Here is a 24,486-nt window from a genome sequence, read left to right as displayed (position 1 = left end):
TAACAATTAAGCACGAGCGAAGAATCGCACATTGATCAACAACTGTAATGCCATCTTAATCATACGAATTCTCTACAATATTAATGCAAGTTAGCATACAATGGAAACAAGTTTGTAGCAATTATATTTACGAGAATGATTTCCATACAAAGATAATGTCATATGAGAAAACTAAAAAATTGTGATATTATATATTTAAGATATTGTCATATTAGTATCCTCGTTTTGAGTAAGTTCGTCTTTAGAATTAAATGAAAGTTGCAGGTATTTTGTTGGATACCACGGTCATAAGAAGGCTCCACGAACAAGTTGTGTTTAGGGTTGCAATCATAATGTCGATACCTTTGATTGCAAGAATTCAAGTATATGTAGCTTCTTACTGGTATGAAAGTCACAGGTGCTCACCCATGAACTGTTGAACAATGCGATCTTACATTGAAGGCCTTATATGATAAATACGATATATTACTCTTTATGTACAAATAGTTCTACTGCTAATAACACTTGAGCCTTTTGTGATAGAATTCAACATCTGTTAGGCTGTGCATGTGATGAATTTGAAAGAATATCTATATGATTAGCACTTGACGGCTATGAGCTATTGTTTTAGGGGTGTGATATCTACACATCCCATTTTACTTCTCACATACCTTTTTAATTTTTGACCTTCGGATCCGATGAATTAAAGAAGATCAACATACAGAAATCATCAAGAGGTGTGTGAGAAGTAAAATGGGGTGTGTGGATAGCACACCCCTTGTTTTATATCAAACTGAGCTATATTCCCCTGCCTTCTGCTTGCTATGGCTACAAGCCAGTTTTCTTAGTTGTCGTGGCCCGTGGGGGGCCAATATGTATGTATGGCCTTTTAGTCATCTTGAAGGGCTTGTCTATTGTCAAAACTTGACTTTCATACAATATGATAAGAGTATGTATGAGGTAAAAATGAATATGTGAATAATATAACTTATTATAATAGTCTCACCCTAGGTATCCATACTGTTTGATGTAAAAAATTTATATTGATAGATCGTGAATTTAGATTATTATCCGTTTTATTCTCACTAAAATTGTGGTTCATGATCACAGTCGGTTATAAAGTATTTGAGCAGCAAAAGCAATATACTCAGAAAACGTTAGCTTGTCCACTCTTCTCTAAAATAATAAAGGTAAAAAAACTTCGATTCAAACGCAATACAGTGATGGTTAATTTGTCTATATTCATTTGAAATAGGTCTTTTCATAGTGGTACATCTGTATTTAATATTAGTTGTAGAGAGAGAGTTTATGTATTGTCATTAAATACTAGTCTAATGTTAATTTTTCCTCATTTGTGAGTAAGAGGTCATTCGAGTCTCATGATGATGAGTTTGATATTAATTTATTCCTTTAACATTTACCGTAAATATATCTTGTATTAAAGACAAGAAGGAAGGTCTGAACTCAAAACGTAACTGGTTATATAACAAATGACGCATTACCGCAATGACCAATTGCAATCATACCTATGAACTCTTGTGACGGGCTTGTTCCTCACCAAATGTTCTATCCACGAAGGCAAATAGGCAATCCCTGTAATTATATTATTAGAAAACTAGATTGTAATCCTTAAATAGGATGAAGTTTATGTGGAGCAAAAAATAATCAAGAAAAATATGGAGGCGACACTTGGACTTTTGGGTAAAAAAGACAAAATTATCCTTGAGGCACATCGGGACTCCCACGTGCATGCAACAGACAATAACGGCTCAATCGAGGTCAAAAGTGATCAAAATGGTATTCTTTTAAACCCTCTTATCACTCCTCATCAAATCTTTACCCACAAGGTAACTCCTAATTATTCTTTTCAAATTGGGATTAATTATCAAAATTAATGGATTAATTTCCTATTTAATTGATTAATTTTCTAATTGATTGCAATATATTATTTGACATAATATCATACAATTAGAGCCAAGAAACCACCATAAGTGGCCGGTCCAACCAGGCAACTAACCCATATTGAGCAGGCCATGTCCCAAAAGGTGCAAACTTTGAAGGCAGCCCAGCTTGTTGCCATTTCAGCAGCCCAGGCCCAAGAGCAAGCTTAGGCCTATACATTAGCAGCCGAAGCCTGGCACACCCAGGCCCACACCATGGAAAAATGCCAAGCCCAGGCCCGCGCCGCACATCAGTCGGCCCAAGCAGCACTGAGGAGGAAGCAATCTCAACCTTCACGCAAGTGGCCCAACCCACGCCAACGGCTTGACCCGCTCCAGCGATCCGACCCGCTTCCACGGTCCAATTCGAGATCCAACCCACTCCCATGGCCCAACCTACTCTCGTGGCCTTCCAAGCTATCCAAACCGATCCAAGGCATGTTTAACCGTCCCGACTTCAGATTTCTGGATTGACAATTGAACCGGAGGTATTTTCACCTCAATTTTTCACAGATTTGACATATCCCAACTTAAATCTTGCACCCAGAGTCCATTACACTTTCACTACTCAAGGTGACACATATCGTCTAAGCTCTTCTAACCCAAATAGCGAACAACACTTGTCTTGACAAGTCATAGAGTTGACAAGCGCCCTCGCACAACAGATGACCTTGGTGAATCAACTATTACAGCGCACCGAGATGCAACGTGCCCCAGATGAGGTGTCCCAAAGTAGGACAAAGGCAGACGACGAACCTCTCCAACAACATCCCGACAAGCTCCCCCTTGACCAGCCATAGTTCGAGCATTCTAGCAATGTACACTCCCGACTGGGCCCCGAGATTACCTATACTCCCGTCTTAGTGCGAGGATGAACGTGTACTCTCGGTTGGGCCCACGAACGAGGATACATTTAAGGTTGGGGCCACATTCCGATAATTAACATGAGCAACCTTTTAGGCTCGGAATGAGCATCATCCACCTCACATCGGAGTGGACAGCACGATAGATAGAGAGAAGTAGTCACACAATCCGGCTCAAGTTCAACTGGTAGTCGATGAGTAATTCGCTCGCTTGCTAGGAACGTACCACATGCACCGCAACTGCGACATAAACGAGCCGAACACATAGAAGAGCAGCCTAGACCAATAAGTCACGATCGGGGGCAGCTGAAAGCTTCACTAGCCCAACAAAGGCAAAATTCATGAAGAAGTAAAGAGGCTTCTGACCGAGCGATTGTGTGATTTCCAACGCAACGAAGTCATTGAGGAGGCACTATGACTAGACATGACCAACATAAGCAGATCACCCTTCACGGACGAGATCAAGCAGGCAGAGCTTGCACGCAAGTTCAACATGCTACATTTCACATCTTTCAAAGGAGATGGAGACCCGGAGAAGCAAGTACCATAGCGCAATGATCCTTTATCTGAACAACGACGGTTTCATGTGCAAAATATTTGCCACCACTTTACAAGGCGAGGCGCAATATTAGTTCCACACCCTGCCACCATAATTCATCCAGAATTTTGATGAGCTTTCTTTGGTTTTCGCCAAGGAGTATTCATTATGTCACTCAATCAAGAAGAAGTCCGATCACTTGTTCAATGTGAAGAAAAACCCAAAGGAGTCGTTCGCGACTATGTAAAAAGGTTCAAAGTAAAGAAGGCAAAGATAGTCGGATGCAACGACTCGATAACTAGTGCAACCTTTCAAAAAGGACTCCCAGCAGACCACCTGTTGTTTGGAGAATTGATCATGAAAGAAGATCAAACTATAGTAGACTCTTTCGCTCTAGCAGAGAAGCATGTACTTTGGGACGAGGGTTTCCAATGCACATTCAAGGCAAATATGAGCAATCTTTAATATGAAAACCCCCACTACTATGAAGAAGATTCAAGGTCTGACCAGACGATGACTTATTCACATGTTTGACAGTATCTGAAGCAACAATAAGCCCTACCCTCATACGAGAAGGGCTACCTGTAATCCACAATTCAAAAGCTCTCATTGATGCAGAAACCAACTACCAAAAATTCAAAATCTAACTTTGGCGACAATTGTTGCAACCCAGAAGCTCAAGTTATACCTTCAGACGTACACAATCATCCTCATGACGCACTATTCTGCCCAATCCAGACGCGCAATTATAAAAGAGCATACGCTGGTGGATGCAAAGTTTTTTGATGAACGCAACAACTTAGCTCAAAAAGGGCGCCAAAGGTAGACGAACACTATAAGGACACACTCGGAGGTAAGTTTTGTCCCTAAAAGATTCTACATAGGAGCTACATGTACCGGCAGTTGAGCACCACCTTCTGGTGCGCGTCACATGGTCCTAGCTTACTCTTGCTCCATAATTCAGCTCTAGAGTGGCTCAATACCAGCAGTTGAGCATCTCCTGCTGTGTGTAACATGGCCTCAGCTCCACGACCCCCTACCGCGTCTTCACGCCTAGACTAGGTTACGCAACAAAGTGACTTAACAACGTCTCGGAGGCAATCGAGCACGCCCTAGCCATATCTGCTTCACCCGATGAAGACTTCTGGCATTTGAATGACGACGACACATCTAACTATAAAGGATTGGAAGCAGGTGTGGTAATTAAGACCTAAACGATTCAATGCTTGAGTAGGCAATCACTCTAGGCTTCAAAGCATCCAACAATGAAACAGAGTAAAAGGCCTTACTAGCGGGCCTCCGAATGGAAAAAGACTTGGCGGTGAAAAACTTGCAATTCATTCTGATTCCCTGTTAATCACCAGCCGGACTACTGGGGAGTACATGGCAAAACATCCAAAGATGGCGCAATACCTAGAGAATGTATGAAAACAACTAGAGGAGTTTCATACTTACACCCTCACTCAAGTTCCACGGGCAGACAATGCACACGCGGATACATTAGCTGGCATAGGCTCTGCCCTCGATCACCAACTCAAACGCTCTATTCCGGTGGAGAATCTAGACAAGCCAAGCATAGAGGTGGAGTCAGAAGCTGAGGTGTCACAGGTTAATATAACTCCAAACTGGCAAGATTCCATTATAGACTACCTAGTTAATGGCACACTCATCACGGAAAGATTGGAGTCTAAAAAGCTCCAAACAAATGCAGCACGTTATTATATGTGGAACGACATTATCGTCTGAAGATCCTACACTGGACCACATTTTCGCTGCTTAGCGTATCCCGATGACCTAAAGGTTCTAATTTCAATCCATAAAGATGTTTGTGTAAATCACTCCGGAGGTCGATCCTTAGCATAGAAGTGCAACCACTGCCAACGCTACAAACTGGTACCAGCACTGCCTACCAGTGAGCTACACCCGCAGACGAGTCCTAGGCCAATCATGTAGTGGGCAATCGACTTGGTAGGGCCAATGCCGCTCGCCATTGGAGGCACATGCATGCTAATCGTGGCAACTAACTACTTCACCGAGTAGGTGGAAGCAAAGCCTATTACGACTATAACTCAAATGGACATAGAGCGCTTCATATAGAAGAACATCATTTGTCGATTTGGCATTCCTCAATCCATCGTCACAGACAATGGCCCGCAATTCGTAGACAAAGATTTGGAGAAGTTCGTCCAAAAATATGGCATCAAGCAGTATATGTCCACGCCGAGGTATCTCCAAGGTAATAGGCAGGTCGAAGCATCCAGCAAGACGATTCTCGACTACCTCAAGAACTCCCTCTCCGACAAGAAGGAAAAATGGCCAGACGAACTTCCCAGATGTCTATGGGCGTATCACACAACCAAACGACAAACAATCAACGAGACTCATTTCTTTTTGGCATTTGGTTCAGAAGCAATCATTCCTTATAATGTCATCCTGCCAAGTATCAGCACTCTATTGCCAAGCATCGAACAAAACGGAAAGGAGATGGCCACAAACTTAGATATGGCAGAGGAGAAAAGTGAGAAGGTCATCACCCGCATCGCAGTCTACCAACATCAGCTCATTTCTAGCTATAACAAAAAGGCCAAGATCCTGCAATTCCAGCTTAGAGATTTAGTCCTAAGAAAAGCCTTCATCACTGCCTACAGAAAAGACTCTAAAAAGATGGACTCCATATAGGAAGGTTCGTACAAGATCAGCAGAGTAGGTGGCATAGGTAGTTACACCCTCGCCACCTTAAACGGCAAAGAGATCGAAAAGTAGTGGAACGCCTACAATCTGAGGAAGTACCATACGTGACCTCCCGTTACATTAAAGCCTGAAGACTCAAGTAGCTCGATGGGCACCATCACAAGCCGAGGACTATTCAGTTGTTATGCAGTTCCTGCCTTACAACTAAGTTTTCGTTCGTTTCACTCATTTTTCAATGAGGAATTCAGATGTAATCTACAACTTGGCTTGGCTACAGGCTTACAACAACTGATCACTCTTGCATTTCAAAAGAAGACCGCGCCCTTCTTAGGGATTTATTGCAAGGATTGCACCCCCTAGGGACCAACCATGCTCTCCAGTGTGAGAGGGTAAACTAATTCCCTGACACCTATTTGGGTCTGTTCTCCAGTACAAGAGGATAAACTAATTGCTCTCTAGTACGAGAGGGTAAACCAATTCCCCGACACCCACATGGGTTTGCTCTCCAAGGCGGAATGATCAACTTTACACTCCGAGTATCCAGACGTGGATGAGTCGGGCTGCCCTGGTGTAACTAGATGCATAATGGCTTGCGCCGGGATTCCTAGAAGTAGCCACAATGGTCTTTTTCAAGGCTTAGCTAATTGACGGATTTTGGGTCTCTTGGCCTAATCTGTTAGGAACTGGGCATCAAAGACGGAAAAGGCACCTTATGTAGTACGCCTTATGAACGACTGCCCTAGAACCCTAATGCTACTACCGAGTGCACTAAGGTAGCCTACAGTTTCCAGAAGACTGCCTACGACTTGCCCTTCGAGCAATAAGCCGCGCTAAACTTATACAACCGCACATTTTTGTGAAGGGTTAAACAAGTTAGCGTGTATATACGAAGCTTTATCCATTGTCGACATGTTACATTGTCGATAAGCTTCACCTCTGCCAACCGCGGAATGATCATTTAGATCTACACTAATTCCTCAAGTGTTGTGATACTTATGACACAACCCATATAATTGGTTAAATAAAGAGCAAAGAGTTCTCTCGACATTTGCTTACAAAAATTCCATACAACCACGTACTTTTGATATGAAAGGTTAACGAATTTCATAACCCAAAAATCTTTAGTATGTTATGATGCAGGCCACATAGCTCAAAGGATTGAAGAAAACCAAGGTTAACAACCAAGTGGTCACGCGGACTCATCTGCTTCTGTAAGTAAGGCGTCCGGTTGTTGACCCTATGACTAACAACTTTGCAAAGGCCGAAGGTTGGGCATAAGCAAAAGAAGCGAAGATTGGGCATAAATAAAAGAAGTGAAGGTTAGGCGTAAACTAAAGAAGTGAAGATGAAGAAAAGCGAAGGAAGCAAGTTTATTAAATTTTCTAGCAAAATTGATAAACAAATAGCAAAGGCCGAAGGAGCTCAAGTAAAGCAAAAAGCAGCAATGGAAACAAAGAAAATCCTAAAGGCTACCTAGAAAGCTACTCTTCAGTAACTTGGACATCTAATGACTACTCGGTCTCCACACCTTCAGCAGCCGTGACGCTCTAAGCAGCGGCATCATCCAGCGCTTTACCCCTGGCTGCCTCAGCCTGGGCACCAACTTCTCCGACTACTTCACCAATGGAAGCCTAAAAAGTAAAGGCAAGCAAGTCTTCCGGAGAAATAGAAAAGTTTTCGAAGTCTTTCCCAGCAAACTCAAAGTCAGACGACCTACCAAAGAGATGATCTACATAACCCAGCTTGTAGAAATAGGCCTGACTATGAACAAGCGAAGCATCGAGCCCAACCTTTTCACCCTTCAGCTACTCGTTTCCCTCGAGTAGACCAATATGGATGCGTTGCAACTCATCCACTTCATTCTTCAGACTTTCGTTGATCTTCAGTGCACCTTGAAGTTCCAACACTTGGGGTTAAAGCCTATTGACAATCTTCTTGAAGTGGATCACTTCATTATATATAGTAATCAACTCGTCATCGTTTGCGTAAGCAGTGGAACGAAGCTCAGAAACGGCACACTCAAGATTTTGAATCTGAGGTATTTAACATCCAATCTCCTTTCTTGCGCTTTACTTAACTTGGATCATGTCAAGCCTAGTCTTCAAGTCAACGAACTTTTGGCGAGCGTTCTCAAGCTGCAGAGAAGTGGGGGCAGAGATATTAGACCCTTTTAAAGTAACGAGCTCAGACTCCAACCTCTTGATCTTCTCGGCAAAGGAATAAACTTCAGTTGCCATAGTCTTTGCCACTTCTTTGGCGGCCTTGGGTATCCTTTTGGTCAAGGAGCATAGACTCGACTGCCAGAATCGCTGTTTTCTACATCATAGTAAGCATAACAGTCTTTCTATATTTGGTTGCATGCTTGATAGGAGCATTTTTATGTGACTTAATTGGCTTGTTCTCATGCATTTATGTTGTTTTTCCTTAGTTAGTTTAGTGTTTAAAGTCATTTTCGTGCAATTTCAGGTTTTATTGTCAAAGTATGCAAAAAGGAGCATTTTGGAGCTTTTAGGAGCAAAAATTGGGCTTGGAATGAAGTGCATATGCATGGAGCAAGGAGTTTGGACGAATTTGAAGTCAAAAGAGGCTAGGAACATGCTAAAAATCTGGTGAAACAAATACAAGTTGCAAGAAGGGATAGGTTTCTAGAAGGATTGACCAAAATTTCACTCAAAACCATGCCTACCCCAGAAATTCATCAATGCCGTGGGTATTGACTCACTTCCACCAGAAATTTGAGTGATTGTTCAATACCTAACCCACTAGGAAATTGAGTAGATGATTCATCCCTAAAATCACAGAAATTCACATCCTTGCCGTGCATCCTTGTTGCTTTCCACCAAAAATTTGAGTAATGATGCAATGACTAACTCACCATGACATTTGAGTGGATGATTCATCCCCAACTCAACAGAAAATGAGTAGATTGTGCACAGAAATTGAGTGGATGATTCAAAACCTAACCCACCATTATTCTCCACATCAATGCCGTGTGTCACCTACTTGTTTTCCACCAGAAAATTGAATTAAACAAGTCCATCCTCTCCCTATAAATACCCATGGCAGCAGCCTCATTGAAATCATCCAGAAATTAACCATTCTCCAAGCCTTGCCTTGCCTCTCCCTACATATCCAAACTCCTTCCCATCCATTCCTCCACATAACCAACCCTTCAAAACATCACTCCAACCTTGAGTTGCAGCAAAGAAGAAGAGGAAAGTTCTTGTACGTGCTTGCTATCCAACATGGATCGTTGGAACGTTTAGGTGTTTTCTTTCTTTTGTTTTCAATGTATAATTCTGTTTATCTTTGTTTTGTGAACATGAGGAACTAAACCCCTATTTAGTTAGGGGGAAGTTTGAAGCCATGAACATGCTTGTGATATGAATTGATTTCTTCCAATTGTGATTTGATAAGTTGTGATTGCAATTCAATTATCTATTTTCTTCATAACTGATTCTTGTATGTTTATTAAGGATGCATACTTAGTTTTCATACATAAATTAGATGCTAGAATATAAATGAGTTTCACCTAATTGTTACAAGTTTATATTCATGAGTAGTGAAGGTTGCTTGTCACAATCGCGTTAATTGAATTCTTGGCAAACGTATCATGCATTCATAGTTACAATTGCCTCGTCAACACTTATGATTTTCATTGAACGTAATGATCTCTGATTGTATCTCTATTATGCATTCATATAAGGGACTTTTAGAGAATAATTTGGATTGTCGCATGCATTCATCCAATTCAATAAGTAAAGGAAAATTTGAGGGTTAATTTGTGCATCACGGTCAATCTGGGGTGTTGAGCATCATAGTTTATTGAAAAGCAATTGGAAATCGATTCATGTACAAGTGTGTCATGTGTGAAGAACGGACCTCTAACTAATCCATCCATCATCTTATTTCTCAAATTCGTTTTATAATCTGCCTAGCTAAAAATCTATTTAAGTTTTAGTTTATTTGTTTTACTTTCAACTTCACCAAACCCAAATCCCCCTTTTACTTTCTTGTTTTAAAATCTTTTGTTTACATTTTTAACTTTGTTTTTTTTTGTTTTTGAGTCAGTTTAGAGGTTTTAGCAAGCCCTCATAATCCCCGGTTTAGAACGATCCCTACTTACATACTTTGCTATAATTATCAAAAGAGGGTTTAATTTGTGTGCTTATATTATTCGCATTAAAATTTTGGCGCCGTTGCCGGGGATTAGCAACTTTGCTAAATCCCCATTGTTTCTTTTTATTTCTTTTTTTTGTGTGTTTTAATTTTATTTGATTTTGTTTATTTCAGGTACTAGTTTATGACTCGTAGTTCTCAACCAGTTCGTGCACATATATCGGAGTTTGACGACAATTTTGAACGAACTTTGAGAAGGAAAAGGAAAGTACCAGAACCTAGTCCACCTAGTTCTAGTTCTGAATCCGAATTTGAAGAAAAGGAGGAGGCAGAAAAAGACATGGAGGTGGACAATCGAACAATCAAAGAACTTTCAGCCTCGGGATTGGACAATGCCGCGCCTCTATGCATCCAATACCCCGCAGCAGCCCGAGGAAAGACAGAAGAATTTGAATTGAAGTCAAGCTTGTTACACCACATTCCGAAGTACCATGGGTTGTCCATGGAAGATCCTAACAAACACTTGAAAGAATTCGAGGTGGTGTGTTCGAGCATGACCCCCGTCAATGTCGATGGGAGTATTTTGAAGATGAAAGCCTTCCCTTTTTCTCTCTTGGAAAAGGCGAAGGATTGGTTGTACGAATTGGTGCCCGGAACCGTCACATCATGGGAAAGCATGAAACGGGCCTTCTTGGAGAAGTTTTTCCCAACTTCTCGAGTCATCCTCCTACGGAAAAGGATAAGTGGAATTCAACAAGAGGAAGGTGAATCTTTTCCTACTTATTATGAACGTTTTAAATCTCTTGTTGCTTCTTGTCCACAGCATCAGATGAAGGAGGAACTTCTTTTGCAATACTTCTACGAGGGGCTACTACCTATCGAACGTCAAATGCTAGATGCCTCGGCGGGAGGAGCCTTGGTGGACAAGACCCCTACGGCAGCAAAGACTTTAATTTCCAACCATGCGTTGAATGCTCAACAATGCGAAGGCGTTGGACAAAGGAGTAACCCACGACCACATCAAGTCAATGAGGTAAGTGCCATAACCGAACTTAAAAATCAAATGGCTAACCTTACTACTTTGCTTTCTCAGGTGGTGGAAGGTCCAAAAGTGCAAAATGTGGCAGCTTGTGGCGTGTGTTCCATGCAAGGCCACCTTACGGACAAGTGCCCACAGTTGATAGAAAATGGAGGGTGGGAGACCCTCAATGCCGTGGGATTTGGCAACCAATACCAACCAAGGAATGACCCATTTTCCAATACTTACAATCCCGGTTGGCGTGATCATCCAAATTTCAAATGGCGAGAACCCCAACAAGGCCAACAACAAAGCGGATTTAGGCAACAACCCCCGAGTTTCTATCAAAAGCCGTTTGGACCAACTCAACCCCAAACACAACCTGCCCAAAAGTCAGGTACTTCTATTGATAATGATCAGATTTTGAATTTACTAACTTCTATGGCGCAGAGCATGCAAACTAGGGACAAGAAGGTGGATGAGTTGGAGAAGCAAGTGGGACAAATTGCCGAGTTTATGGGGCAGTTTCGTGAGCAAGGCAAGTTGCCTAGCTCAACCGTAGTGAATCCAAATGGTGGTTTCGAATCTGCAAAAGCCATAACTTTGCGGAGTGGGAAGCAAGTAGGATCTGACCCCCAACCTTCCAAATCACGTTCTAACGAGGTGGAGGAGTTGATAATTGAAGAGGAGGAACAAGGGAAGGCCACGGCAAGGGTGGACACACCAATGTCGCAAGCTTTAAGTGGGCCTAAACTATCCAATTCGTCCAAGGAAGGTAAGAACGTGTCAAATTCAGTTCCTACTAACGTTTTTCCTTCGAATGCTCTTTTTCCAAATAGGTTTAAGCAAACAAAGAAAGAAGAAGCTGAAAAGGACATTCTAGAGACATTCCGGAAAGTTCAAGTCAACATTCCCCTTTTGGACGCAATCAGGCAAGTCCCGAGGTACGCCAAGTTCTTAAAGGAACTTTGCACCACAAGAAAGAGGATTTCGACCAAGGAAGTTGTGAAAGTAGGTGAGAATGTGTCGGCCATTTTGCAACGCAAACTGCCCCCCAAATGCAAAGATCCGGGTAGTTTTATGATTCCTTGTGTCATTGGTAATACTAGGTTTGAATCTGCCATGCTAGACTTAGGTGCATCAATAAATGTTATGCCATATTCAATTTATGCATCTATGAACCTAGGAGAGTTGAAAAACGATGGGGTAATCATACAATTGGCCGATAGATCTAATGCCTATCCAAAGGGAGTTTTGGAAGATGTTTTGGTGCAGGTTAATCATTTGATCTTCCCGGGGGATTTCTATGTACTTGAGATGGACGAATCGGACCATGCCCCGTCATTGCCCATCCTCCTTGGAAGGCCATTTATGAAAACTGCTCGTACGAAGATTGACGTATTTAATGGCACTTTGACGATGGAATTTGATGGGGAAGTTATCAATTTCAATCTCTCTGATTCTATGAAGTTTCCTAATGAAAGTTATCAATTTCAATCTCTCTGATTCTATGAAGTTTCCTAATGAAAATCATTCATGTTTTGCTATTGACGTAATTGATTCTTTGGCGCAGGACCATTTTGACAATTTGAACGACGATGCACTTGAATTGGTCATTGCACAAGGAATGGACATGAAAAACATTGAAGCAGCCACCAAGGAACCCCATGGCAAGAATGAGGAGTCCATTGCCGTGCCCCCTAGTGAGGAAGTCATTGAGATGGTGGCTGCCCTTGAGTCATTGCCATCACAATCCGGTAAGTTTTTGAAATCTATTTTAAGTTCAGTTTCGACTAATAAACTGCTTCCCTCAGTTGTGCAGCCACCTACACTTGAACTTAAGCCGTTGCCTAGTCACTTGAAATACGTTTTCTTGGGAGAAGATGAGACATTGCCCGTCATTATCTCATCCTTACTCACGGCACTAGAAGATAGCAAGTTAGTGAGGGTACTAAAGGAGTACAAAACGGCCATTGGATGGACATTGGCCGACATCAAGGGAATTAGCCCAACAACGTGCATGCATCGCATACTTTTGGAGGAGGGGTCTAAAACATCTCGAAAGGCTCAACGCCGTCTTAACCCTCATATGATGGAAGTTGTGAAAAATGAGATCATAAAGCTTCTAGATTGTGGAGTTATCTATCCAATCTCGGATAGTAGGTGGGTTTCACCCGTGCAATGCGTACCAAAGAAATCCGGAGTGACAGTGGTAACTAATGCCGAGAATGAGCTTGTTCCTCAACGCATTCAAACCGGTTGGAGGGTGTGCATCGACTATAGGAAGCTAAACGCCACCACGAGGAAAGACCACTTCCCATTGCCATTCATTGACCAAATGCTTGAGAGGTTAGCGGGTTATGCTTTCTATTGTTTTCTTGATGGTTATTCTGGTTATAATCAAATTGTCATTGCACCCGAGGACCAAGAAAAAACCACTTTTACATGTCCATTTGGTACATTTGCATATCGTCGCATGCCTTTTGGTTTATGTAATGCACCTGCTACATTTCAAAGATGCATGATGAGCATATTTTCCGATTATGTAGAGAAAATAATTGAAGTTTTTATGGATGATTTTAGCGTCTTTGGTGATTCTTTTGATGGTTGCTTGCATAATCTAAGTTTGATCTTAAAACGTTGCGTTGAAACTAACCTTGTTCTTAATTAGGAAAAGTGTCATTTCATGGTTAAACAAGGCATAGTTTTAGGACATATTATCTCTGAAAACGGCATTGAGGTGGATAAGTCCAAAATAGATCTAGTACGTCACTTACCCTCTCCGACTTCGGTTAGAGAGGTTCGTTCGTTTCTTGGTCATGCAGGATTTTATCGTAGGTTTATCAAAGATTTTTCGAAGATAGCACAACCTCTTTGCCGTCTCCTACAAAAAGAAGTGGCGTTTGAATTCACCAAGGAGTGCAAGGCATCATTCAATCAACTCAAGGAGTTGTTGACCACGGCACCCATCATTGTTCCACCAGATTGGAGCCTACCTTTCGAGCTTATGTGCGATGCGTCCGACTACGCTTTAGGGGCTGTTTTGGGACAAAGGAAGGACAACAAGCCACACGTCATCTACTATGCCTCACGAACGTTGAATGATGCACAATTGAACTATTCCACTACAGAAAAAGAACTTCTTGCCATTGTTTTTGCTTTAGATAAGTTTAGATCATATCTAATTGGTACTAAAGTAATTGTTTTCACTGACCATGCAGCATTGAAGTACTTGCTCACCAAAAAGGAGGCCAAGCCACGGCTAATTCGGTGGATGTTGCTACTTCAAGAGTTCGACATAGAGATTCGTGACAAGAAGGGAAGTGAGAACGTAGTGGCTGACCACCTGAGCCGAATGGTGCATAATGAGGAGGCTTTGCCGATTTTGGAGACATTCCCCGATGAACAATTGCTGTCCATAAAGGTTAGTGAGCCTTGGTATGCTGATTTGGTGAACTTTTTGGTGACAAAACGAATTCCAAGCACTTACACTAGGCACCAACGTGATAAACTTAGGCATGATGCACGGTTTTATGTGTGGGATGATCCATATTTGTGGAAATTTTGCCCGGATCAAATTGTTCGTCGTTGTGTGCATGATTCTGAATTTCGTTCAATTTTAAGTTTTTGTCACACATATGCATGTGGTGGGCACTTTGGCACACAAAGAACTGCCCTTAAGGTATTACAATGTGGATTTTATTGGCCTAGTATTTTTAAGGATGCTAGAACTTTTTGCTTAACATGTGATAAATGCCAACGAATGGGTAACATTGGTGCTAGGGACCAAATGCCGCAGGTTTCTATCCTAAATGTTGAAATTTTCGATGTTTGGGGTATTGATTTTATGGGTCCCTTTCCTTATTCGTATGGTTTTATATATATTTTGCTTGCGGTTGATTATGTGTCAAAGTGGGTGGAAGCAAAGGCCACCCAAACTAATGATTCTAAAGTGGTTGCAGATTTTATTAGAACTAACATTTTTGCAAGGTTTGGCATGCCACGAGTGATCATTAGTGATGGAGGGTCACACTTTTGCAACCGGACCATTGAGGCGTTATTGAGGAAATACAATGTCAATCATAAGGTTTCTACGCCTTATCATCCTCAAACTAATGGCCAAGCCGAGGTTTCCAACCGTGAGATCAAGCAAATCCTAGAGAAGACCGTTGGGCCAACGAGGAAGGATTGGAGTTTACGGTTAGATGATGCACTTTGGGCGTATCGTACGGCGTACAAGACACCCATTGGAATGTCCCCCTTTCGGCTTGTCTATGGCAAACCGTGCCATCTCCCCGTTGAGTTGGAGCACAAAGCTCATTGGGCCGTCAAGAAGTTTAACATGAACCTCGATGAAGCGGGAAGTCACCGGAAGTTCCAATTGAATGAGCTTGATGAGATACGGCACGAGGCATATGAGAACGCAAGCATTTACAAGGAAAAGACCAAGGCGTTCCATGATAAGATGATTAGAGGTAAAACGTTCGCAATTGGGCAGAAAGTGCTATTGTTCAATTCCCGTTTACGTTTGTTTCCCGGTAAGTTACGTTCCAAGTGGATTGGACCTTTTGTTATTACTAATGTTTTTGTTCATGGTGCAGTCCAAATCCAAAGCTTGAAAACGGGACACGAATTCAAGGTGAACGGGCATCGTTTGAAGCCGTACTACGAGAACCTTGAGGAGCATACCGTGGATGACATTCCCTTGCATGCCGTGGACTCCATTGAGGAGTGAATGGGTTCTTCGTCCGGCTGTACGACGTTAAAGCAAGCGCTTCTTGGGAGGCAACCCATGTATTCAAACAAGGAAGATCTATGAATCGCTTCACAATCGGTTTTGCGTTTCTAAAAACCTTCCATTTACTACGTTTTTTTTTTTTTTTTTTTTTTTTTTTACCTTGTTTGTCATTTTGAGTTGTTGCTTGTTTAATTATTTTTGGTTATGCTTTTCTATTTTGAAACATTAACAAATATGCAAGGGATTTTTGACATTAAACTTCATGGAAATGAACAGGAAACTGGGAAATAAAGAAACATAGCATAATACAAGAGGGAGCCTTCACAAAGGCTGCTTGGGAGAGGTCGCAGTAGTCGGCGGAATCTCAACAGTAGGTGGGGCCACGAAAGGAGGAGGTATCGAAGGTTGATCAGTTGGAGCTTCACTACGCGGTGCCGCCCCAGAAGATGAGGGCAGATGCTGTTGGAACAAACCCACAAACCTCTGATGATCAAGTAAGATCTGACCATCAGATTCCTGCATCTGGTCAATTTTCCTCTTCATGTTTGTGGCATAGTTGTGTGCGAGCTTGTGCAGCTGTTTATTCTCATGCTTGAGCCCTCTAATCTCCTCTTTGAGACTCATTACTTCAGTCGCCAACGATTCAACTTGACGGGTTCGAGCAAATAGGCGTTGGGCCATGTTGGACACAGAACCCGCACACTGCACGCTAAGAGCCAGAGACTCATTCACAGCCAACTCATCAGATCGTCTAGAAAGCAGTCTGTTATCTCTAGGGGTGACAAGGTTCCGGGCCACCACCGCAACGGTCATGTCATTTTTCATCACCGAATCCCCAACGGTAAGAGGACCAGTAGGGGATATGAATGATGGGTGCCATATGTTGTCTGGAGAAGGCGAAGCTGCCTCTTCACCAAGGTTCAAGTCAAATCGACGGTCGGAAGGGCCAGACATTTTCAGAGGTGTTAAAGAAAGAAGAGGTCGGACAAGTCAAGATCGTAGAAGTGCAAGAAGGGAGTTTTTACAGGCAGAAATTCAAGTGTGCTTTGAACGTCCTGCATACCTCTATAAAAAACAGCACGCGATGGGATTTCAGAGATCGAAGAGGCGCCAGCTTTTCTCAAAAGTTGGGCTTGCTCACAAACCACCGATTCCAGATATCAAAGAGTGTCAGCTTTCTCAGCCTCGTCACACGCAAACTCAGCTTTACGAAAATCACGGGCAGTCTGTCGTAGCGCCGATTCCAACCATCTGTCTCTTTCAGCTTCGTCAGCACTGGTCACATGCAATCTCTGCCCTCAATGAAGCTCAGAACTCGAAGCGCAAATTCCGGATATTAAAGAGGCCTCTGCTTTATCGAGACGTGTCAGTATCTGTCAAACTGCACATCTGCGTTGCGTAAATCACGCGCAATCTGTTGAATATTTCTGGAGAAGCAGAATGCACGTGAAAACTACTGTTAAATTATCCCAGACTTGCCGACACGAGTAATGGAACAATGCCTTCCCAGCCATTAAGAAAATTCTATAAATGTTGAACTTCAAAGTGAGGCAGCCTCACCCAACTTTCAGTCGCACTTAACCTTTCATCCTCTCTGAAATAGCTTTCCAACAAACCCTCTTGAGTCACTCATTGTTCCTCATCCCCTGGGATACCTCTGCAAACAAATCTTCAAGAGCAAAAGTATTTCATATCATGAAGGTAGAGAGCAAGAGTATCTCATATCATGCATTCTCCATGTCCTTTTCCTTGTCTTTGTTCTAACCTGCAGGACATGGAGAAATTGCTCTCGAGTACTCGTCTTCCATTGCTGATGTACTTCCAAAGAAGCTGCCACATCTACCTGAAGAACAGATAAGGCAAGCGAAAATGATACCAGCAGCATGTGGAGACAACGTGCATAAGAAACAAGCAGAGAAGAATGCAGCTTGCTCATTCAACACAGCACAAGGAGTCTGAGTTGAAGAACTAAAGAAGCTACCACATCTGCTTGGAGAACAAATAAGGAATTGAGCCTGCACAATCAACTCGAGAGCAGAAGGAGTCTGAGTTGAAGAACTCAAGAAGCTTCAACAACATCGCCAAAGAGCAAAGCTTCACCGTACAATTCCAATCCAGTTCAAGACCAAATCTGTGGAAAGGCAATAAGATCATCTACCTCTATAACCAGATTTGCGTTCCTAAACTCTACTCTGTTTAATTTTTACTTTGCCATACTTGTCATGTTTATTCGTTGTTTGTTTGTGTGAATTTATGCTTGAAACATTGAGGACAATGTTTGATTTAAGTGTGGGGGGTAACCATTGTTTTGCATGAAGAAATTCTTTGCATGAAATTCGTAGGAATTTATCACCCATTACTTCTAGTGTTGTTCCTTGCTGTTTTAAGTGTTTTTAAGCTATTTTGGAATATTTTAGTGTGTTTTGACACAAAAATCCGAAAATATCATAAAAATTTGAAAAATTGTTGTGAAAAGCCTAAAAAGAGTGTTTTGAGTCGTTTTTGTTTATTTTGTGTCTTAGGGTACCTTCCAACACAATGATGAGGATTTGGTTTTTAATTACATGACTGTTAAAGAGAGTTATAAACATGGATGAACATTTGATTTACTCTTTGGTGTATGCTTGGTTGTGGTTATAATTTATGAATTCACATGCAATCATAAAGGAAAAATTAGTTTTTGTAACATGCTTGAAGGAAGGAACTCAAACAAACGCTACAACCTTGTGAGACTTGAGCCTAAACGTTATTTGGAGAGTTGATAATCTGTGCATTATTGTTTTCTAAGTCGTTGCATGATCTCATTATTCTTTGCTTGGTTACTACTTAGAAGGCGTTTCATCATTTAGTTCCAAATGCTAGAATTCATGCCCATTTCATTCAAAGCATGTTATTGATAAGCATAACACATATTCAAGATAAAGTTGTGTAGTGACCACCACCTTAGCCAAAAAGCCGTGAATCCCTATGTCATTATGTTTTGTAGGTGTTAACCCCATTGAGCCTTGTTTAGCATTTTCTTTGTTAACCCACATTACCCTCACCTAGCCTAGATTAGGACTATCCATACCCTCGTTCTTAAAGTATAGTAAGCATGATTCAAATTGAATTCCTTTGTGGCAGAAACCAAGTGTGGGGGAAGTTTTTATTTTGTCAATTGTGTGCCATAGGCACGGGTAGAAAGAAAAGAAAAGAAAAGAAAAAAAAAATTCGTGGAAAAAGAAAAAAAATAAAGAAAAAAGTATGAAAAGTATGAAAAAAAGAGTTGAAAAGATGTGAAAAAGTGTTCCAAAGTATTGTTTGTTGAAGTAAGGGTCCAAAACAATGAATTCGACCCTAAGGAGTTGTCCAAGTCTTCCCCTTGTGTTTTAAAGTTAATTTCTGCAATCTAAGTGAATTCTAAGTCTTAATTTCATTACTTTGCGTACTAATGCTTGAAGAACGTTTGTTTTCCCTATCCTTTCTTTGTTAACCAATACCCCAAGCCCCGTTGCAACCCTTAACTTCTATCTTGAGTGTTATGTGTTTCAATTTGTGGAGTTTGAATTTGGTATGAGCATATGGTGTCACTGGTTCTCGCATCTAAGTAGTAGCATTCCATTCATGAGATCATATCTAAACATGCTTGTTAACTCCGGAAATTGCGTTCTTTGTGATACATATATGTGAGCATTCGTTTTTATATCTACATCAATTCTCTCACATATAACTAGTATAGGGTGTGTAGTTAGAAAATCTGAGTGAAAATAGAGTGCATATCTTGTAAGGATTGAGGGAATTCTCTAAGGCATGTTACTACATTCAAAACATTGTTTTAATTGGTTAATTGTGAACTAGTAAGTAGTGACTATGATTAAGTATGTGCTTAAGTGTTAAATTGACTCAAATTTGTGGGAATGATAATCTTTAACATGTCATGTGCATTGGAAATCCCTGAGGCAAACGTTGGAAGGTTTAGGTTATGTTTGTTGGTTTTGTTTTGTTTTATTTCTTTGTTTTCCTCGAGGACTAGCAAAAGCTAAGTGTGGGGGAATTTCATAGGAGCATTTTTATGCGACTTAATTGGCTTGTTCTCATGCATTTATGTTGTTTTTCCTTAGTTAGTTTAGTGTTTAAAGTCATTTTCGTGCAATTTCAGGTTTTATTGTCAAAGTATGCAAAAAGGAGCATTTTGGAGCTTTTAGGAGCAAAAATTGGGCTTGGAATGAAGTGCATATGCATGGAGCAAGAAGTTTGGACGAATTTGAAGTCAAAAGAGGCTAGGAACATGCTAAAAATCTGGTGAAACAAATACAAGTTGCAAGAAGGGATAGGTTTCTAGAAGGATTGACCAAAATTTCACTCAAAACCATGCCTACCCCAGAAATTCATCAATGCCGTGGGTATTGACTCACTTCCACCAGAAATTTGAGTGATTGTTCAATACCTAACCCACTAGGAAATTGAGTAGATGATTCATCCCTAAAATCACAGAAATTCACATCCTTGCCGTGCATCCTTGTTGCTTTCCACCAGAAATTTGAGTGATGATGCAATGCCTAACTCACCATGACATTTGAGTGGATGATTCATCCCCAACTCAACAGAAAATGAGTAGATTGTGCACAGAAATTGAGTGGATGATTCAAAACCTAACCCACCATTATTCTCCACATCAATGCCGTGTGTCACCTACTTGTTTTCCACCAGAAAATTGAATTAAACAAGTCCATCCTCTCCCTATAAATACCCATGGCAGCAGCCTCATTGAAATCATCCAGAAATTAACCATTCTCCAAGCCTTGCCTTGCCTCTCCCTACATATCTAAACTCCTTCCCATCCATTCCTCCACATAACCAACCCTTCAAAACATCACTTCAACCTTGAGTTGCAGCAAAGAAGAAGAGGGAAGTTCTTGTACGTGCTTGCTATCCAACATGGATCGTTGGAACGTTTAGGTGTTTTCTTTCTTTTGTTTTCAATGTATAATTCTGTTTATCTTTGTTTTGTGAACATGAGGAACTAAACCCCTATTTAGTTAGGGGGAAGTTTGAAGCCATGAACATGCTTGTGATATGAATTGATTTCTTCCAATTGTGATTTGATAAGTTGTGATTGCAATTCAATTATCTATTTTCTTCATAACTGATTCTTGTATGTTTATTAAGGATGCATACTTAGTTTTCATACATAAATTAGATGCTAGAATATAAATGAGTTTCACCTAATTGTTACAAGTTTATATTCATGAGTAGTGAAGGTTGCTTGTCACAATCGCGTTAATTGAATTCTTGGCAAACGTATCATGCATTCATAGTTACAATTGCCTCGTCAACACTTATGATTTTCATTGAACGTAATGATCTCTGATTGTATCTCTATTATGCATTCATATAAGGGACTTTTAGAGAATAATTTGGATTGTTGCATGCATTCATCCAATTCAATAAGTAAAGGAAAATCTGAGGGTTAATTTGTGCATCACGGTCAATCTGGGGTGTTGAGCATCATAGTTTATTGAAAAGCAATTGGAAATCGATTCATGTACAAGTGTGTCATGTGTGAAGAACGGACCTCTAACTAATCTATCCATCATCTTATTTCTCAAATTCGTTTTATAATCTGCCTAGCTAAAAATCTATTTAAGTTTTAGTTTATTTGTTTTACTTTCAACTTCACCAAACCCAAATCCCCCTTTTACTTTCTTGTTTTAAAATTTTTTGTTTACATTTTTAACTTTGTTTTTTTTGTTTTTGAGTCAGTTTAGAGATTTTAGCAAGCCCTCCTAATCCCCGGTTTAGAACGATCCCTACTTACATACTTTGCTACAATTATCAAAAAAGGGTTTAATTTGTGTGCTTATATTATTCGCATTAATGCTTCGCAAAGGAACTTAGGCAAATAACCCCTCTAATGTCGTCAACAAGCTTGGCACAAGCATCCATGTCTTCAAGAAGATTTGGCTTCAAGAGCGCACAAATCTCAGCAGCCTCTCTAGAAACAGGCTTAGTGGTGCCCATGCGAGCAGTCTCCTCTTTCTCATAAGGCGAATCAGTCTCAACAACAAAGGAAATGGGTTTTGGTGCCAGTTTAGCAACAGAGTTCACCTTATTGCTCTTCATAGTGGCAAGCCTCTTTAAATGTGAACCAGACTTAGCTATCGACGGACATCTTGGTAAAGACTTCGACACTGGGGGCATGACGAACCGCTACGCTAAGCAATCTTACCAACAATCGTATTAGCCATTTTCATTATGGCAGATGTCACAAGCTCAGATCTAGCAGCCTTATTTTTCTTTCCATTGGAAGAAGTTAAGTTAATCACAAGCCTCTCGATAGTAGGCGGACCTTCACAAGCAGTGGATGAAGTTTTCGGTTTTTCTCAACCAGCATCTTTTGAGCAGGCTGGGAAGATCTCTTCTTTCCATTTTCATTCATATTAGGTTCCATGACGGCGATCAGACGAGCCAATGCATCCACCTTGATCGTCTTTATCTCCTCTCTAGGGAACAACCCACCTTTCTCTCGGTGAAGAGGACTATGCAGCCAACACCATTCACGGTACTCAGCAGGGGAGCTTAACCCATACTAGCTTTTCCCTTATTTTTTTTCTCTCGAACCAGCAGGCAGGAAGCCTACATGCCCAACATTTCAACAGCTTATGAGGCCTGTGACCTCCTCATTTCTCTTAATCGCTGCCTTGGCCCGCGTCAGGTCAAAGGGCACTAGTGCCTTAATCCGCGACCCCAACCGCATAACTGCCATTGGCTCTAGCCAAGCTGAGCAGCCTAAATTGTGATCCCTACCACAACACTCCTTAGCCCATGTCGAGCCGACTCATGGCCTCTGCCAGTTGACCTGCCACACCACTCCGAAGGTTGCCCTACGACAACACTATCCAAGAAAAAGATAAGGAAAATTTACCTCAGTGCAGTACGGAGAAGACGAAGAAAGCAATGAAAGACGGTCATCTGCAAGGGCAAGTGTAGAAGATTGCTAGGGGAGAGGGAACAAATATCCTCTAGCTTTCTCTCTCTTATATGGTAGAATAAATTACTCTCTGAAGTTGATTTAATAATCTACTTAAGGTAGACTTAAATAAACTTTAGAAGTAATTTATTTTCCTTCCCTAGAAGGATCTAATTTCCAATTAAAGAGGGAATATGTGTCAATATAGAAAACAATCATATGTTTCCTATAGAGAATGTCTTTACACCTGCTGCCCTTTCCTGCGAGCACCCCAACAGGTGTGGGGGCATTTGTGGAGAAAAAATAATCAAGAAAAATATGGAGGCGACACGTGGACTTTTGGGTGAAAAGGACAAAATTACCCTTGAGGCACACCGGGACTCCCACGTGCATGCAACAGACAATAACGGCTCAATCGAGGTCAAAAGTGATCAAAATGGTATTCTTTTAAACCCTATCATCACTCCTCATCAAATATTCACCCACAAGGTAACTCCTAATTATTCTTTTCAAATTGGGATTAATTACCAAAATTAATTGATTAATTTCCTAATTAATTGATTAATTTTCTAATTAATTGATTAATTTTCTAATTAATTTCCTAATTGATTGCACGATATTATTTGACATAATATCTTGCAATTAGAGCCAAGAAACCACTGTAAGTGGTTGGTCCCCTTTTCTCCAAATAGGGTCGGCCACACCTCTGTATATAGCCACTCATTTTCTCCAAAACCTAGGGCCAATTCTCTTTTAAAATTCTCTAAACACTTTCTCTCTCAAATTCTAGCTTTGGCATCAGAGGTTCTTCTGCCAAAGCCCTCCCCCCCCCCCAATTCATCGTGGGCATGTGAGGCTCTTGGCCTTGACCTTAGGTGTTAATTGTTTTGCAGGTGCATTTTTATCCAAGAAGAAGAAGGCGGAAATTTGCATCCATAGTTTAGGTAAATGACACACCCCGACATGAGTCGAGATGTGCTGGCCGTCACGTGTGGGTGACGTAGCCAAGTGCACAACAGAAGTGATACTAATAAGAGAAATGTGAATAAATAAAAACCAAAACTAAACTAATTTAACTAGAGATAATATGTAAGTGTGTGAAAGTGATCAAGTATAAGATACACACATATTAGAGCATAGGTAAAATGAAAGTGCAATCAAACTAACTAAGTACTAATTATACAAACAAAGAGAAGATCCCTACTTTTTTTAGTAGAACGTTAGAACCGCCGAGTAGACCTTGTGAGCCACCAAAGATATAGCTACCTAGAACCTGGAGGGGCACAAAACAGAAGGGTGAGTGGGCAAAAACAGAGCGTTTGAAAATGTATTTATCTTTATGAACATAATCACCCCTCTCCGTAAAACCCTTATAGTTTCCAGAAAAATACTACTACGTAGGTATGAAAACCAATGCACAAGACTAGCGAAAACTGAGATATGCCATGTCATAATATTTCAACACTAAAATATGTAAACCAGATGTGCAACTAATATTAAATAGTATGCCAGTCGGAGTTACCTTGCGTGACCTGTACTACTGGATCTATAGCTCATCAATCTAGGCTAGCACACGAGTCGGAGTCACCTAGTGTGACTTGTACGACAAGCTGGATATAAATATGTACGCTCAAGTGCTACGATCATGTGA

At 41.1% G+C, this 24,486-nt stretch overlaps 1 protein-coding gene across 1 annotated transcript; it reads left to right on the top strand.

Annotated features, from left to right (window-relative positions):
* Window positions 1-11,664: 11,664 nt before the first annotated feature.
* LOC139191807 (uncharacterized) lies at window positions 11,665-12,984 on the top strand. The gene is made up of 3 exons (XM_070812830.1): window positions 11,665-12,585; window positions 12,722-12,905; window positions 12,971-12,984. Exons 1-3 carry the CDS (start codon window positions 11,665-11,667, stop codon window positions 12,982-12,984), a joined length of 1,119 nt encoding a protein of 372 aa, XP_070668931.1.
* Window positions 12,985-24,486: the final 11,502 nt, after the last annotated feature.

This window comes from Malus domestica, chromosome 15, assembly GCF_042453785.1.
Source record: "Malus domestica chromosome 15, GDT2T_hap1".
NCBI lineage: Eukaryota > Viridiplantae > Streptophyta > Magnoliopsida > Rosales > Rosaceae > Malus > Malus domestica.
Note: the sequence above shows the minus strand (reverse complement) of the source record. Positions and strands in the feature narration are given on the sequence as shown.